The 17,472-nt window shown below is 39.4% G+C and overlaps 2 protein-coding genes across 4 annotated transcripts in view; one reads left to right on the top strand and one right to left on the bottom strand.

The window, feature by feature from the left end:
• Window positions 1-2,834: 2,834 nt before the first annotated feature.
• Window positions 2,835-6,025, bottom strand: stc1l (stanniocalcin 1, like). The gene is made up of 4 exons (XM_082157055.1): window positions 5,867-6,025; window positions 5,257-5,399; window positions 4,730-4,941; window positions 2,835-3,678 (listed from the first exon to the last, which is right to left on the bottom strand). Exons 1-4 carry the CDS (start codon window positions 5,976-5,978, stop codon window positions 3,396-3,398), a joined length of 750 nt encoding a protein of 249 aa, XP_082013181.1. The 5' UTR covers window positions 5,979-6,025; the 3' UTR covers window positions 2,835-3,395.
• Window positions 6,026-8,952: 2,927 nt separating this feature from the next.
• The window catches only part of rhobtb2b (Rho related BTB domain containing 2b), an 8,916-nt gene continuing 396 nt past the window's right edge, over window positions 8,953-17,472 (top strand). Inside the window, exons 1-10 of one of the 3 annotated variants that reach the window (XM_082158500.1) lie at window positions 8,953-9,100; window positions 11,507-11,708; window positions 11,801-11,904; window positions 12,002-12,187; window positions 12,434-13,380; window positions 14,536-14,654; window positions 14,856-15,006; window positions 15,282-15,370; window positions 16,866-16,971; window positions 17,059-17,472. The exon at window positions 17,059-17,472 is cut by the window's right edge and continues 396 nt beyond it. In XM_082158500.1, the coding sequence (XP_082014626.1) occupies window positions 11,529-11,708; window positions 11,801-11,904; window positions 12,002-12,187; window positions 12,434-13,380; window positions 14,536-14,654; window positions 14,856-15,006; window positions 15,282-15,370; window positions 16,866-16,971; window positions 17,059-17,276 (2,100 nt within the window). In that variant the 5' untranslated portion in view covers window positions 8,953-9,100; window positions 11,507-11,528 and the 3' untranslated portion in view covers window positions 17,277-17,472. Of the gene's footprint in view, window positions 9,101-9,125; window positions 9,536-11,506; window positions 11,709-11,800; window positions 11,905-12,001; window positions 12,188-12,433; window positions 13,381-14,535; window positions 14,655-14,855; window positions 15,007-15,281; window positions 15,371-16,865; window positions 16,972-17,058 lie in introns of those variants that run through there. The other 2 variants (XM_082158501.1, XM_082158499.1) reach the window with 2 other exon arrangements.

Below are 17,472 nucleotides of genomic sequence, written 5' to 3' on the forward strand. Positions count from 1 at the left end.
TAGATAGATAGATAGATAGATAGGCATGTGTTTAATTAGTTTGATCCATCAAAACCCATCTTTGTCTGTTCACTCTCAGTAATCTTGTTGCGTTTGGCAGGAAAGGGTCGTAATTGTATTAATGCCTGGAAATAGGAGCCGTTACGAGTCGCATCTGCCAGTCTGTTTGTGCCATTGCACCCCTGTAAAAGCTATCTATGAACTACACACCTGCCTTTATGAGCAGCTAATGGGCCATGAGGTGCAATTAACCATCAGCCATTATCACCTCTGACAGATGGTCCACGGAAGTCTTGGATAAATGACTCGAGTGCTCTTCTAGTGACGGCGCTGTCATTACAACCAACGGCCTCTAGACAAACATTCGAGCAAACAAATGTAATTATTTGGACTCAATAAAGGTGTTACGTTACCAAGCTGTAGGCCAAAGGCTTAGCATGGCATATCTAATGCCACTTAAACGTGTGTTGTGCTTGTGTGATATAGATCTGTTTTTTTTTTTTTACCACATGGGTTCCCTCAGGAATAACTTGTAGCGGTTTTAGATTTGTAAGTACAAGCTCTGTAGTTAGCATTACTTAAAGAGACTTTCACGCTTTGTTCTACAACAACATTTGAATTATGTTTTAAAGTCTGCATTAGGTCAAAATTACCATAAATAATAATGCTGGAACTCTCAGTGTGCTTTTTTTTTAGTTTTTTTTTTTTAGATAATGCACCTTTCTACATTCCCTGCACACACTCAGTGTTTTGAGAGCTGTCTGATACGTCGCTGGCTTCAGGTGCCGGTGATGACACCGTCATTCATTCTGTTTATTTCTCTAAGCTCTCTTGGTTTCGGTGCCAAGGTGTCCTGACATCTGTGTATGTGTGTGTTTACGATAGGGCTGATGTGCTGACACATTGCTCAAGGCAGATTCTTTGCAGTTTACAAAGTAGGCTACAGATGAAAATGCATATGTTGCTATTAGAGCAGACAGAAGTAATACAAATCAATGGATATTCATGTAAGAAAATACGAGCTTACTGAACTATTTAGACTATGATACAATGTGCATGGAATAATAAATCACATTTTATTGAGTGTTCGTGTCCGAGGCGTAATGAGATGACCTCAGAATGAGAGGGTGTTCATATTTTATAGTTTTAAAACAGACTTTATTCTTTTTCAATGTCTCATAAACACTCTCACACGTGTAACTTTATCCGTCTGTTTGCTCTTTTCCCCATCATCATTTATGCAGGAAGGACTAAATTTAAAAGGCTTTGTGATGTAACTTTTATAGGATAATAACAGTATCGTCTGTCTGTTTATACCAGTTGTTTCCCCTGTGTTCCTTTTGCCCGCAAAACACCCAAGAGCAAACTCTGCTTTCTAGATCACTTGATTAGATGTTTATTTGTTCGGTCTCAGTTCGGCAACAGCACCACACCACTTCTGTCTTAGGCAATGATTCTGGGAAGTTCGGAAACTGGATTTTTGTTTTAGAAAAGTGTGTGGTTACAATCATCTCTTGTCAATGATGTAATTCATTTGGACACAAAGGTTGAAGGCCAAGATAATTGGGTTGTGTTTTCATCCACTCCTCACTATGAAAGCCAATTTCCACCACAAAAGGAAAAAAAATCATGCTTTGGTAAATCATAAAAAGTCATAATTATGATATATAGGCCTGGTTTCACAGACAGGGCTTAAATTAAGCCAGGATTAGGCCTTCGTATAGCTTATACCTTAGGAAAAAACATTACTGGTGTGCATCTTGAGACAAATCAATGGCACTGACATTTTAAGATACATCAGTGTAAGTTGCTTTCAGTTAAAACAGCTCAAACATGCATATTTAGTCTGGGACTAGTTTAAGCCTCATCTGTGAAACCGCGGGAGAGTCTACATTAAGATATTAAGTCATAACTATGAGATAAAAAGTAAAAAATGATGACATGAAAGGTCAATACTTATGACAATAAATTTGACTTTATGTCATCATTTAGAAGACTGTCATAATTAGTTTATCTCATAATTGACCATTGTCATTCGATTTTGTCATAATTATGACTTTTTATCTCATAAATATTACTTAGTATATCATAATTCTGACTTTGTATGTCTTAATTGTGATTTACCAAAACATGTTTTTTTCTAATGTGGTGGAAATGGGCTTAGTTGAACACAACTAATGTTTTCCATTTATGTCCTTTTGGATTTAATGTTTCTATGGACACTTTTGTCCTCTGTGGAGAAATTTAACTTTCTTAAACCACGTAAAAAAGTAATTCTAGGCTAATTTAATACTAGCATTAGCCTATAGGTAGGCCTATCCTAAACACACTACACAGTAGGACTTTTAAATAATATTTAACTATAACTTGATCATTGAGCAGCATTATAATATAGTGAAACGCAGGGAGAAACAAATCTTAATATTTGTACATAGCATTTGGGTTGGGTCAAAACCTCTCTAGTAGCACATTTCATTGCGTTAGTCAAGTTGTGCAGTTTTGATATGAGAAGATTTCCTAATGTAATATGCAAAAATATACAAACGAATATGTAAACTTAGCTCTCAGCTCATTAGGTGAAATGTGTGATCGTGAGTATCAACTTCTTATCCAGCTAAATTGTTTTGTCTGGTAAAAATTGTAAGAACGTAATGTGTTTGAAAGCAGCGCCCCCTTGTGACTACAGAAATACATTGCAGTTTGATGTGTTCATTAGATTATATTGGATTTTGGAGCATGATTTGTATGGATGCTATTGGCCACATCAATGGACTAATGTCAGACTGTAAGAAATGAAAGAATGATAGATGAAACTATTTAGTATATCAGGCAGTTTTACATTTTTATTTCTATCCAAGCACATTCAACTACACAATATCACCAACATGAACAAAGAATGCCCTTCTTAATCACATATAATATTTCCCATGGCCAGCATAGGAAACATATCTGAAACATATCCAGAAATATGTAGTTTTCTCCCTCACTTAAAGAATTTTTTCAGACTCAGATCACAACAATAATAAACTATATAAATTACATTTGGTAGGAAAAATAAATATAAATTATTTTCAGAGTACACTAATAAATATTTCTGCCCTGTCACTACAAGTTGTTCAAGGTGACAGGTTTCCTTTTTCGTGATAATATCCTGTGCATCGTAATTTAGCTTCTCTTGCATAAGGCCATTAACCAAAATTCAATATTAAGAGTCTAAAACATGACATTGGCTTGTATATTCAATGTAATGCAGTTAAAAAATCAAGTAGTTGTTGGTTATTGTGAACTAAGCAAAGATTTCCGTTGTGTCCCATTATAAAACTACATTTTTAATGCACTAATCACTAATAACCATCTTCTGCTTACACACATCAAATGGAGAGCCGTGTGCGACTCTAAGAGCTTCCTTCGACTGAGCGTTTCCTGGCGAAGAGGTGAGTGGGGTCCCTGTTGCGCAGGTTGGGTTGGATCTTGAACATGGGGGGCCAGCGGAAGCCGGTGTGGCCCTCCATCCCAGAAGTCCCGGCGGCAGCAGGTTCGGATGGGCAGGGCTTGTTCTGAAGCAGCTGGAAAAGCGTGGCCATGTCAGGTCCCAGTCTGGACACCAGCCCGGCTCGCACCACCTCCACGGTGTCTTCCTCACACTCCATTAAGCTCTGCAGAAGCGTGCTGTAGTACCTGCGACACAAAAGTACGAGGGATTAGTGCGTACAGTCGAGTGAGCTCATTTTATAAAATAATATTTCATCTCAAATGTAAAAAGGTATAGCTCTTTAACAGTTCCTAGAGGCCAATGTTGATCAAGCTCCAACAACAACAAAACATTTTGGTCTGTTCCTCACACAATTTTTTTGATATGGCTTCAGAAGACTTGTATACAGTATAGAACAAAATGACATTTTTTATTTCATTTTAACTTTAAAATGTACTGTATATTGTATTGTGTTGTAAATTATATTGGAACCTTATTTTAACACCTTATAATCATTTATCATTAATTTGGCACATAATCATTATTTCATTATTTTTCTTTTAATATTTTTCTTTTTTCACTGTTTATTTTGTTGTGTGTGTTGTTGATTAGGCAATATTGTATGTAAAGCAAAAATGAAAATAAAGTAAAAAATGTAAACTGAAAAAAATCTATCTATCGTTATGAACTGCCTTATATGGATCTTTTTTTGGGGGGTCAGAAAATCACTTTTTTGTTTCACCCATAGACTGTAAAAGGGTTTCACTGAAGACTAAACCCCATGCAAGTGAAAAACATGAAGGTGAGTAAATTATCATTTAATATTCCAATCGGATACACAAATAATCTGATTTGGGCTGACAGTGTAAATGTGGTCTAAAATTAGTTCACTTAAAAAGTGAAAATTAGTCTACATCATCATTTACTCACCCTTATGTTGTTCCAAACCTGTATGAGTTTCTTCTGTTGAACTAAAAAGAAGATATTTCAAAGAATGTTGGTAACCAGACAGTTGACAGTAGCCATTGACTTCCATAGTAGAAAACCCCCCACAATGGAAGTCAATGGGTGCCATGAACTGTCTGGTTACCAACATTCTTCAAAATATCTTCTTTTCTGTTCAACAGAAGAAACTCATACAGGTTTGGAACAACATAAGGATGAGTAAATGATGATTTTCTCTCGTGTTTTATCACTTTAAGTCCGGTAGACCAATCATCACTCACTCCAAAACAAGTTATTCACACGCTATATTACCTATTCGGGAAGTGGCTGGGCACTTGGACCACGTCACCAATGGCCTCAGGGTTGGATCGGGCCACTTCACAGATGTCAAGCTTCTTATAACATTCCTCCTGCACTTCAGCAATCATCTTCTGGAAGGTGGAACAGCGTTTGATGGTCTGGAAGACCTTAGAGGTGATACCGTTGGCGATGCACTTGATGCTCTCTTTCACAAACGTCTTACCCTGGGGAGAAAAAAATCGAAAATGACTTTAATTGCTATATAAGCAAACGGGGGAAATGCAATGTTAAGGCCCGTTCACACACTAAGGACGATAACTATAAAGATAAAGATATAGTTTTAAAAATCGTTGACAGCCAATCAGAATCCATCCTGCTGTAACGAGCTCGAGCATTTAAAGCGGCAGACAAGAACGCGCTTAGATTAAACTGAACTATATATCGTCTGCTGGTGTGAACGCTATAGTTACCGTTCTTGGTGTGAACGGGCCTTTACTTAGAGGAGTAAATAAATGATTCTGATTAATGATGTTTTGTACCGCTGTGTTGAACACAGCAGCAGTGTGGAAGAAGACGTTACAGATCTCGTGCATGCCGTCGGTGTCGCAGGTCGAGTTTTCCAGACATGCGAAGGTGGAGCAGCCGACCTGTAGAGCTCCGTTCAGGCACCGGGCAACCTCAGCTGGAAGAGGAAGGAAAAATACTCTTTTTGAGAAACAGTTTTATTCAGAACATTGTAAAAGTAGACCTTTTTGCTACAGAGACAGTCCTGAAGGTGTAATATATTTTGCTCAAAGGTGAAACCCAGCAAACACAGAACGTCCCCCCTAACGTTAGTTGGCTATTGGATTCCCAATTTTTTTTAGAACCAAATAACGTTCTAGGTTTTTTTTGCAACCATAAAAGAACGTTGCAGGGTGGTTATTTTTAAATAACCTAAAAATAACTTATAACTTAGAATAATGTTCTACAATCCATTAAGAAAACTTTCCTAACCAAAAACAAACCTTAAAAGATAACGTCCTGGGAAGTTCTTCTGGAATTGAACCTACAACCTTATAACCACTAAGGATTTGACCATTTGCCCATGCATAGGCTACTCTTAAAACAAAAACAAAGTGACCATTCAATAAAGAAAATAATACTTACTGGGGCTGTTGGATGAGAATCGTGCTCGTCTTGGTTGTGCAGGTTCCTGATCTGTTTCAAACGCAGATGTAACCAAAACGAGGAGCAAAAGAAATCCGCTTTTCAGAAGCATGTCTGCACCTAGAACCTTAAACAAGGGATGAAAACAAGAGACCTTTGCTGATTCTGTGGGTTTGTGTTTCAGGTTGATGACAGCCTCAGCTTTATACAGATCTTCAGCTGAGCTTGACGGCTCATAAATCCCCACCATCACCAATCAGAACGCAGGATCCGAAAGCTCAAACTTTCCATCTCTTTGTAAATATTCATGGGCTGATATTAATGCAGACCCACCTGCTAGGATTTTATCTCCAGTTAGACATTTAAATTACTTGAGAGAATCATATTGCTACTTATAAGCAAACGGGGGTAAACATAAAATCATCATAGACTATTTTAATTTGATGTATTTTACAGTATTATGAATGATTTATCTGTGCACATTATTATTATTTTTAATTAATGTGCCATCATAATCTTTAATCAGAATAACTTGCCGTCTTGCAACATATGGGCAGTGTCCGAAATCGCATACTCTCTTGAGTAGGTACTTTTTCCGAATAAGTAATTACTTCACGATAGCTAAAAAAGTATGAGTGTGTGTAGTATGAATGTAATCTGGACGTACTACATTTGCCATTTTGTCATCATGTGATCTACCAGCGTCACAAATTCTCCCCCGTGGGTGGCCTCATGGGATAGTAAAGTGTCCATCGTATGCACACTTCAGAATCTACCCGGAAGTAGTAGGCCATCTGGGTACTTTTTGAGTACTCTTTTATGAATACTGTGAATTTGGACATACTTCTTTTGTCACGTACTGTTTTTCGCCTTCTATATAGTAGGCAGCCCTCTACTTTTCTCTGATGACATGTTTACTGGTGTGTCACTCACAACCTGTCACTCACATGAGATCGACCAATAGGAAATGACAAGCATGCAATGACATCCAATCAGTTCCCTATGGACAAAATCAAGTTCTGCCCTACATTTTTTCTTGTTCGAAAAGCCGTTTTACTCAGAAATACGTCACAATAGGGCACTTACATTTCATGGCGACTTAATTTATTTATTTATTTTCTTAAAATTTGCACCTTAGCATATCTAATTAATTAAACAAACTATATATTTTTTTTTTTTTTAACTCAGATTTCTCATGATCCTAAAAGATGTTTGCTTCACATTCTCATCTGGAGGATCATGATGATTTACCCTGTTCTGTAACAATATTATGATATTCCCAGTGATATCCCTCTCAAGCAATGGCTTCTTTGTAGAAAACACTTCTACAGTGTTTGGTTTGGATTTAATTTCACTGTGATTTACTGTATGCACATCTCTCTAATTTGATGCTCTTTGCTGTTGTTCTCAAAGAGGGTTCAGGGAGTTTTTTGACACCTGGCACAGGTAATTGTGCTAAAGATACAAGCTTCATCAAAACAGACAAATGTAGCTTGTCAGAACTGGTCATGTGGTTGACTGAACATCCGTTCCCACAGGATCTGAAGGAGAAGCGTTTGTAAGTGTCTAATCAGTGGATCTTGCAAAGGCTATGTGTTTTCCATGATGAACTTCATTAGCCTAAAGAAATTTCCTCCCCTAAAGGGTTAATTACTGATAATGATCAAAGCACTCACTGGTTTCTTAGAGGGGGGCTGGAGACGCAGCTATTTTGGTTTTATTACCTTTGTTCACACAAATGCCTGCAGTTTGTTACTGAATAGGGCAGGAAAACTCACACCCACATCTTTACTGAATAACATGATTGAGTAGGAACAAACACACACACACACACACACACACACACACACACACACACACATGGCCTTTAATTTCCCAATAATCCATTGAATCTCAGGTTACATGACATTAAAGTCATAAATGTCGATTTTTCAACAACAACAACAAAAAAGCTGAATGTGATGATTGTGCCATAAACGCCTTCAGCAGGCACTATCAAGTTGGGGTTATGCAGAAAATGTAAATGTATGTTTAGCACACCTTCAGTAAATTCAACCTGCATGAGAATTCATGCTTTTTTCCCCCCATAAAATGAGGAAGAATCTTCATCTAAGAAAGTGGGCTCCAAAAGTCATATTGTCATATGGTATTGGAAATCTAGGGTATTTTTTCTCCAATTTAAACCTGGAAATAATCCAAAAGTTGTAGATTTTGAAGAGTAAAAAAGGAGTAACACTTTATTTTACAGTGTCCTTCTTACACGTTACATGTAGTTAGTAGTAATTGCTATAAATTGTGCATAATTATATGCAACTAACCCTAAAACACACCCTAATCATAACCCTATAGTTAATTCTCAGTACTTAAATGTACAAATACACTGTAAAACGGACACCTTAAAATAAAGTGTAAACAAAAAAAAAACTTTTACTATTGTTAGTATTAAGAAAATTAGTGACGATGAGCATGTGAACGTTCTTTCTTCCATAAAAGCACAAGAAGCTTTGATGGATAACATGGATCATCATCCCTTGAATCACGAATGTCCTCATAAAAAAAGGGATAACAGGCTTAACAAATAAGAACTGTAAAAATGATTAATACAAATGCTGCTATTATTTATACAAATGCTAATATTATAATAAAAATCTTGTATTAATATAAATTTAAATAATTTTACTCAGACTTCTGGACTTCATTGATGGCTTTAATGATCAACACAAAGCAACAAACGCACAATTTTCACTAGTTGAAATGTTATTTCTTGATATCTGTATATTTCAAAATGTTATTTGTTATTTCTGAAATCAATAATTAGAGAGTAATTTCAGATATCTAAAATGGCTTTCTTATAACAATCATTCATGATATCAGGAATACATGGTCACTAATGACAATCGAATTATGGATATATAAAAACAATTATTGTAGAAATTCAATTGTTGATTTTTACTAGTAAGAATTGTATTTCTGATATGTGAAACTGGAATTTCAACTAGTAAAAATCAGTAGGCTATCCTGGTAAAGAAGTCAAAACGGCTTGCCATACACTGCAGGTTTATTAATGTTCAGTCTTTATTAACGAGAGCATAGGCTAGTTTGCAGTGAGTGTCGGATATACAAATAGAAGCAGCGCACACTATTGAGGTGAGGATGCATGGTGGACAAGGCAGATAGGCTATTTTAAGATAACTATCAGGAGATGGCAGCAGGTTGGTAGTTATGAAGCTTGAGGTAACTATCTGTGAACTATAATTATTTGTTGTAGTCTTTACGACTCTTTCATTTCAGCCACCCCATTCTCAACACCCTTAGTGTGGTGCGTCAGATGGCGCTGCCTACATGCGGAAGAGAAACCAAGGAACCACCGGGAATGTCACGAATCAGAAGCCTACAGCCGTCGCGCTTTTCTGCTCATTCAGTCGGTGCATTTTAATAAAATGATCATAAGAATTAGGGCGTTTGTAGGTAACATGGGTTAGCTTAGGTCTGGATGCGGTAAACTACGGTGACATAGCCTAATTCTGTATCTTCTGCTTCTCCGCCGGGAAAATGAAGTGTATGCCCGGTTCGTTTCAGGTGCACGCCGCATACAACGGGCATTTTATCACCTTCCTCTCTAAGAGCACAAACGACTGCCAACCCGATGCATCCCTTCAGTTCACTTCGGTAAGGTCTCGTGTGTTCATAAATGCATGCGATTGTGTAGGTTAACGTTACATTAATTGCTTTCTTGAGCAGGACATTATACGGAAATTAGAGGTAGGCTATTACATAAGTTTAGTGTGAAGGCTGTGTTTCAACCTACTGAGCTGCCTACCTAGACAGCATTGCTCGGCATCGTAGGCGAATTTGTGCAGCCGATTCTGAGAGAGTCTGTTTTTTACGGCTCTGGAATGCTTGATTCTGATTGGTCAATAGCTACGCCTTAGGTGCATAAAATTGTTTTTGTAAAATGATCCCTAAAATGGATATTTCGCCGCTACATACCAGCCTTAGTTTTAATCTTTTCATAACTTTCGAGAAATTTCTAGAAGAAAAAAATCTATAGGCTAAGAATAAGTTGTTCGCTACAGAAAAGTAAATTTTTATATGTGGAATTGCGGAGTAATAAGAAATGATTTTTGCTGCTCCAATGTAGGCTACTGGACTATTTTTATTAAAAGACCCCCTTTTGTGAAAATTACGATTTAAATTGTGCCGTTTGAATGTTTGTCCGCTTTGAATGGAGATTAAATGTAGATTGGGTGGTATTTCATCAATGAGGCGAGAGGACAGTGGATTTAGACTGCTCAAACATAAATCCCCGTATGTAGGCTTTCTTTGTATCTTTGTACCATATTGGTGGATGAAATGTTTTGGGCTTTAGTTGGCGGTTGCCCTCTTTAGCTCTATGTCCCAGTCCCATATGTCAAAGTCCCTTTAAGGCAAGTCTTTTCACTCTGCGGCCATCTTTAAAATGCCTCCATGCAGCTCCTATCTCTTTGAATGGGGAAACATCAAATTCTCCAAAGACTGATTGATTTTCTGAAAGTCTCCCTCCGTTAACACAGTATGGATGTTTTGTCACGTGCTTCTTGGCGAAGATTTTTCTCTACTCCAATGAAAACTTTGTTGCTAGTGATAAACTCTGGATCTTTCAACAGACACCAGGATCGGTTGATCGGTGGATCATTTATGTACCGGTTAAGCCGGTAGGCCGACATAACTGCTGAAACCCGTTTTCACGGTGGCAACTGATGCAGAGCCTGGTCTGTGTCAATTTTGGTTTTTGTTTTAAAATCTTCTGCCAGATCTTTCTTGGCACACCAGTTCTGAAAACAGTGTACAGACCACATAGTCTTTTTAACAGTCCTGGCTTAATTTCTTGACTTTTCCAGCATTTTAATTTCTCTTTCTCTGCCTTGACCATCTCTACCACTCATACACGCTAGCCCAACCATTAAAGGGTTAGTTCACCCAAAAAATAAAAATTCTGTCATTAATTACTCGCCCTCATGTCGTTCCAAACCTGTAAGACTTTCGTTCATCTTCGGAACACAAATGATGATCTTTTTGATGAAATCTGAGAGCTTCCTGTCCCTCCATTGACAGCTATGCAACTAACACTATGACGCTTCAAAAAGTTCATAAAGAGATCGTAAAACTAATCCATATGTATTGAGCGGTTTAGTCCAAATTTTCTGATGAGACTCGATCGCTTTCTGATGAACAGATTGAATTTAGGCTTTAGCCTATTTGGAAAGTATGCATCTATTCATCTAATATGTGGATGAAGTATAAATATTCCTTACATTTCTCAAACATCTGCCTTACAGACTGAGCGAAAATGAGCTAAAACAATTATGGATGGCAAAATATGGATACTGCATTGTAACATATTAGTCACAAAGCTTTGATTGCCATTGAAGTTATTGTCTTTTTGTGTTTTTGATGTCATGTCTACATAATCACATGCAATACTTAATCTTTTGATTAATAATCTTGCTTGCACGTTGAACATGAGGACAAAAAAAAGAGTATATATTTATAGACATCATTTGCAGTATCATGCTTGATTATGTAAGGAATTTATCCTCTTAAATTTGAGTATTTTCAAGTTTTATGAGTGTTAATCGTGTCTTTATCCATTGCTTTTAGGTCCCAGTTTACAGATACTGACATGGACTATGAGAGGCCTAATGTGGAGACCATTAAATGTGTGGTGGTGGGGGACAATGCTGTGGGCAAAACGCGGCTGATCTGTGCCCGAGCATGCAACGCCACTCTTACGCAGTACCAGCTACTCGCCACGCATGTGCCCACCGTCTGGGCCATTGACCAGTATAGAGTCTGTCAAGAGGTCTGGACTTTAATCTTTCCGCTCATGACACTTCAAAAGCACAAGATAAGTATTGTAACCCATAAATCCAATTCTCATGCCTGTTTTTGAAGGTTCTGGAGCGCTCCAGAGATGTAGTGGATGATGTAAGCGTGTCTCTTCGATTATGGGACACTTTCGGAGACCACCACAAAGACCGGCGCTTTGCTTACGGCAGGTGTGTTTGTGGACCGTTTCGTTGGAAATGAAACGACATCTGAAATATTCTTTTGAGGACTTGAGATTAAATGTTTTATCTTGTGTTTGTACACCAGGTCAGATGTGGTGGTCCTGTGCTTCTCCATCGCCAACCCCAATTCTCTCTTTCACGTGAAGACCATGTGGTACCCAGAGATCAAGCACTTCTGCCCTCGCGCCCCAGTCATCCTGGTGGGCTGCCAGTTAGACCTGCGTAACGCTGACCTGGAGGCTGTTAATAGGGCACGGAGGCCTCTTGCCAGGTGAATTGTGAATTTAAAGACCCATGGAAATCAGAATTTGTGTTTTTGTGCTCATTATGCTAATTAAAAATTGATAGTCTTTCTCAAAATTGATAGTCTTTAAGACTATTTAATTGGCCAAATTGAGTATCATGTATTGAGGGTGTTTTTAATTAATGCAAGAATGTAACAAATATGTAGCATTCACATTAAAGATATTGTACTACAACCTTTTTGTTGACATTTCTCCATCAACCGACTTTACAGACCCATCAAAGCAAATGAGATTCTTCCTCCTGAGAAGGGTCGCGAGGTGGCCAAAGAACTGGGTGTGCCGTACTTCGAGACCAGCGTTGTGGCTCAGTTTGGAGTGAAGGACGTGTTTGACAATGCCATTCGCGCTGCTCTCATCTCACGGCGCCACCTGCAGTTCTGGAAGTCTCACTTGAGGGACGTCCAACGGCCTCTTTTGCAGGCGCCTTTCCTGCCTCCAAAGCCTCCTCCGCCCGCTATAGTCATCCCGCCTCCTCCTTCCACCACTGAGGAGCACCCGGCCCGGCTGCTGGAGGAGCCGCTGTGTGCTGATGTGGTTCTGGTCCTCCAAGAGCACCAGCGAGTCTTCGCTCATAAAGTCTACCTCGCCACGGCCTCTTCGAAATTCTACGACCTTTTTCTCCAGGATGTGAAGGCAGAGGCTGACGGCAAGCAACCTCCCGGTCGGGAGCTCCCTACACGGGCCGCCAGCTTTGACATGTGCGAGAGCAGCGATGAAGAAAGCAGGGTCAACCTCAGGGCCTGCATCAGTGACGGGACCCTGACCGGTGCAGAGTCTGATGGGATCCTGGAGGGTGGGCGCGGGGGGCGACTTCTGTCGTCTTTGGGTCGGGCTTTCGTCGGCATCAGGAGAGAAACGGTCCAGGACCCCGTCACATTCATCTCCCGGCCAATGACGGTGGTGCACATGGACCCGTCAGTGTTGCTCGGACCGTTTCGCGTGGTCATGCGTTACCTATACACTGGACAGTTGGACGAGCACGAGAAGGACCTGATGCACATCGCCCACATCGCCGAGCTGCTCGAAGTGTTTGACTTGCGCATGATGGTTGCCAACATCCTCAACGACGAGGCCTTCATGAACCAGGAGATCACAAAGGCTTTCCATGTGCGACGGACCAATCGGGTGAAGGAATGCTTGGCTAAAGGAACTTTCTCAGGTTAAAGTTGTTTTTATCTCATGTAGTAAAGTAGGGCACAATTTGGGGATATAATTGAATTCCGAATTAGTTCAATTATTTCTTTATTAACTATTGAAAAATTTCTCTGTAAAATAGTGATGGGTGCTTTTGAAACACTGCTTTGTGAAGCTTCAAAACCTTTGCAAATCATTTGTTTCGAACCAGCGTTTTCAGGCTGCCAAAGTCACATGATTTTAGTAAATGAGGTTTCGTTACGTCAATGCTGTTTCTGAATTTCAATGGTTCGCCACTAGGTCGCTGTGAACCAATGAACTAGTGTCTATGTCGTTTTAACCTGATCTTGGATCAGTTTTATAAGTTTGTTGTCATTTTAATGACACAGTTTTATTATAAAAAGGAAGAGTTAAGCAAAGTCCCTTTAAGGCAAGTTAACTTGGCAGCTATTTTAGTCGTACAAATGCAGATCCTATCTCTTTGAAAGGGGAAACATCAAATTCTCTAAAGCTGTTCACCAAGCTTACAATTAAATTTCATATTTGAAATCACCAATGAAATCAAGTGCTGTCATAAGCGCACATCTCACAACACTGACAATTTCTATAGCAAGTGGCACAATGACTTTTAACAATTGGCGATTGGCTTTTATTTAGAAACTGGGACTTATTCTGCAATATTGCGCATTGCACTTTCTCCCATTCGTAGTAATACAAGTGCAACATCTTAAAGCCTTTGGTTGTTGTTAATAGTCTCTTATTGGTCTGATTGACCAAGCTCTCCGTAAAACAAACAAAACAACCCCTACAATTTAATAAAATAACAAATAATGTAATGGTATTAGATGATTTATTAATTTAATTTAATATATTACACTTTCAACAAATGGTTTGTAACAGATGTTTTTATGCATGTTGGGTGGAGTTTTCGTTGCGTTTAAGCCTTCTGACCTGCAGTGTGTGGCGTTTCGAGTGCTTCGAAACAGTGAATCATTTTGCAAAGCAATTGGTGGATCATGAGCTGCGCATGTGTAAAAGAACACAGTGTAACGCTTCGATCTGAAACATGCAGCGCATATATTTAACGATATCGCAATTACAGTTCACCGTGCAGCCCCATCGTAAGATCCTGATGCTGTCTGTTTTTGCTGCATCAAAGATTTCTTTCTTTGTATCCCAGATGTGGTGTTTAAACTGGATGATGGTACCGTTCAGGCCCACAAACCCTTGCTCATCTCTAGCTGCGATTGGATGGCAGCCATGTTTGGTGGGCCTTTTGTCGAGAGCTGTACTAAAGAGGTAAATGCTACATTATACAGAAGTGAGCCATTCATGCACTACATTTATACACATCACTGTGGAAAAGAGATAAATCAATTGGGAAATTGTACATTTTGTTAACTTTTTCCTGTGTCCTCTGAGAGAAGATTTCAAACAGTGTTACACTGACATTTGTGTAGAAGTTAATGTTATCTTCAAAGACGTGTTGTGGTTTCACAGGTGTTGTTCCCAAATACGACCCGTAGTAGTATGCAGGCTGTGCTGGAGTATCTCTACACGGGACGCTTCTGCTCCAGACCTGACCTGGACGCCATGGAGCTCATTATCTTGGCCAATCGCCTCTGCTTGCCTCACCTGGTCGCCCTCACAGGTCTGACGATTGATTACCATGTCAATAATGTACATAAGAACTAACAAGGATTATAGAGTTTATAGAGTCTGTCCCCAAAGTTTTGAATGATAGTGTAAATATCATGTTTATATGTTGTTGTCAATTTTAAATGAAGTTTTAAATTCACTCTTTTCATGCATTGAAAGAGCAGCATGAACATTGTGCTAAACTTCTCCTTTTGTGTTTCACTGAAGAAAAAAGTCATACAGGGTGAATCAATTATGTAATTGTGTATTAATTGTGTTTTGCTGCAGAGCTCCATACCGTGACTGTTCTGAAGGAGTCTGCCGCCATGGGCACGGACATTGACGGAGATGTGCTGGTATATCTGGAGATGGCTCAGGTAAAGTTTAAAGGCAGAGTAGGTGATTTGGTCTAGAATAAATTTTTTTGTCATGCTGGTTGAAAGTCTCTTCACATCATGATAGCAATCACTAAGTTAGGCGGTCTAAATGTATTTATATATATACTATATATCGTCTATGGAAGGCGTAGGACCATAAAATGTTCGTCCAATCATTGCATTGGGCCCGATGTCCTACCTCCGCGCACCTGCTCGCGCAGACATCACACGTCATCAGCGTGTTTCATGCTATGCAGCGTTAGACAGACGTCAGTCACTGAGCGCCACAACCGAAACAGCAGCCGCCTTTTACAGTTCCTCCTCAACCAAAACAATGAGCTTATGCTGCGTTCGCAGTTTGTGACTCGAATTTATGCGTTTCAATGTCAAGACTATCAACGGCTAACTGAATCTGCAGCAGTCAGGTGGTACAGGTCAGTGCTCTTTAAGTTATGTTCATTATTATTGTAATGTTATGTGCTTTGAGACATGAGGTAGTTAAACGCCGTCTCTCGTGACGCTTCTGTTTGCTCTCTGCTGTACGCGTTCATGTGTTTGAGGAGGCGTGGGTTTGGAGGTGCTATGAACGGGGGGTGGAATCTTAAGCTTTCAAAGCTAGCTTGCTATTGTTAGCCTTTCCGAAAATTTCCTACCCTACCTTTAAGATTTAGTGCATAGGTTATTTAAGTGAAGTTTTCAAGTTAGCATTTCCTTTATTGATTAACCGAGCTGTTGTGCAGCAAAAGCTGAGGCTCTGTCATACTTGCCTGCGATTATGTTACAAGTAAACTAAGAAAGAATCTGCATGACTAAGGAAATAATGGGTTTCCTGCAAACAGTACAGTAACCCGTGTCTTGCTCTAGGATTTGATGTGAAGTCAGACACATTTTTTGCTGCATTCCTGTGAATGTTCACATGGTTCATTCTGTCATGCCTGAGTGGTCAAGCTGAGTCACTTGATTTTCTAAAGACTCTTAGGAACGCTAAACATTTCTTCACTTTTGTGTCTCAGGCACTCTCTGTGAGTAAAATGTGTTCCTGTATTTGACTCTGAAACTAAACAGTATGATTTATAAAATGCATTTAACAGAGCTTGAGTTTCATTGGTAAACTGGTATAGACTGACAGTGAAAAATGAGCTAACTCACCCTAATGTCATTACAACCTCTTCCGTGGAACACAAATGGAGACATTTAGCATATTGTTCACAGGACCAAAAAAACCACCATGAAAAGTCGTTAAGACATCCTCACATTTCACGTCTTCTGAAGCCATACGATAGCTTTGATAGCTGTTCCCATTACTGTAGCTTTAAAATCCCATTAGTGCTTCATGGCACTAGTTTTTGGCAACGGGACACAAGAAAACCAGGAAGAGAAATAAAAAAAACTCAGTCATATGTGTTTGAAAAACATAATGGCGACAAAATTATGATTTTTGGGTGAATTATTCCTTTAAAAAACACTCAATGTACATGTTGTCATGTGATTTCAGTTCCACTGTGCCTACCAGCTCACCGATTGGTGCCTTCACCACATCTGCACCAACTACAACAACGTGTGCCGCAAATTCCCCAGGGACATGAGGGCCAAATCAGCAGGTAACACATGAAAACTTTGTCTTTTGTTTTTTCTTACCTGTCTAGAATTCAGTTTTTGACATGTTTTTGTTTTGGATGCATTTTCAGAGAACCAAGAATACTTCGAGAAGAACCGCTGGCCTCCGGTCTGGTACCTGAAGGAGGACGACCACTACCAGAGAGCACGGAAGGAGCGGGAAAAGGAGGACTACCTGTTGCAGAAGCGGCAGAGCAAGCGGAAATGGGTGCTGTGGAATCTTCCCCCCTCCCCTTCGAACCCCTCTTCATCTTCCTCTTCGTCCTCATCCTCCTCTGCTATCATCTGAGGAGACGAGTGGGACAAGTCCTGCTTTTTCCACAGGGTTGAAATCACAGCTGGTTTCAGATCAACATCTCATCAACCGTGCTTTGAAGTTCTTGGTGCTTCAAGTCCTGTAAGGCATCATGTAGGGCATGGCCGCCAAACAGGTCTAAATGAAATGTTTACCAAATGTGACTTTAGTCGTTCTGCTGGTGCGTAAA

This window comes from Leuciscus leuciscus (genome assembly GCF_965113295.1).
Source record: "Leuciscus leuciscus genome assembly, chromosome: 24".
Classification (NCBI taxonomy): domain Eukaryota; kingdom Metazoa; phylum Chordata; class Actinopteri; order Cypriniformes; family Leuciscidae; genus Leuciscus; species Leuciscus leuciscus.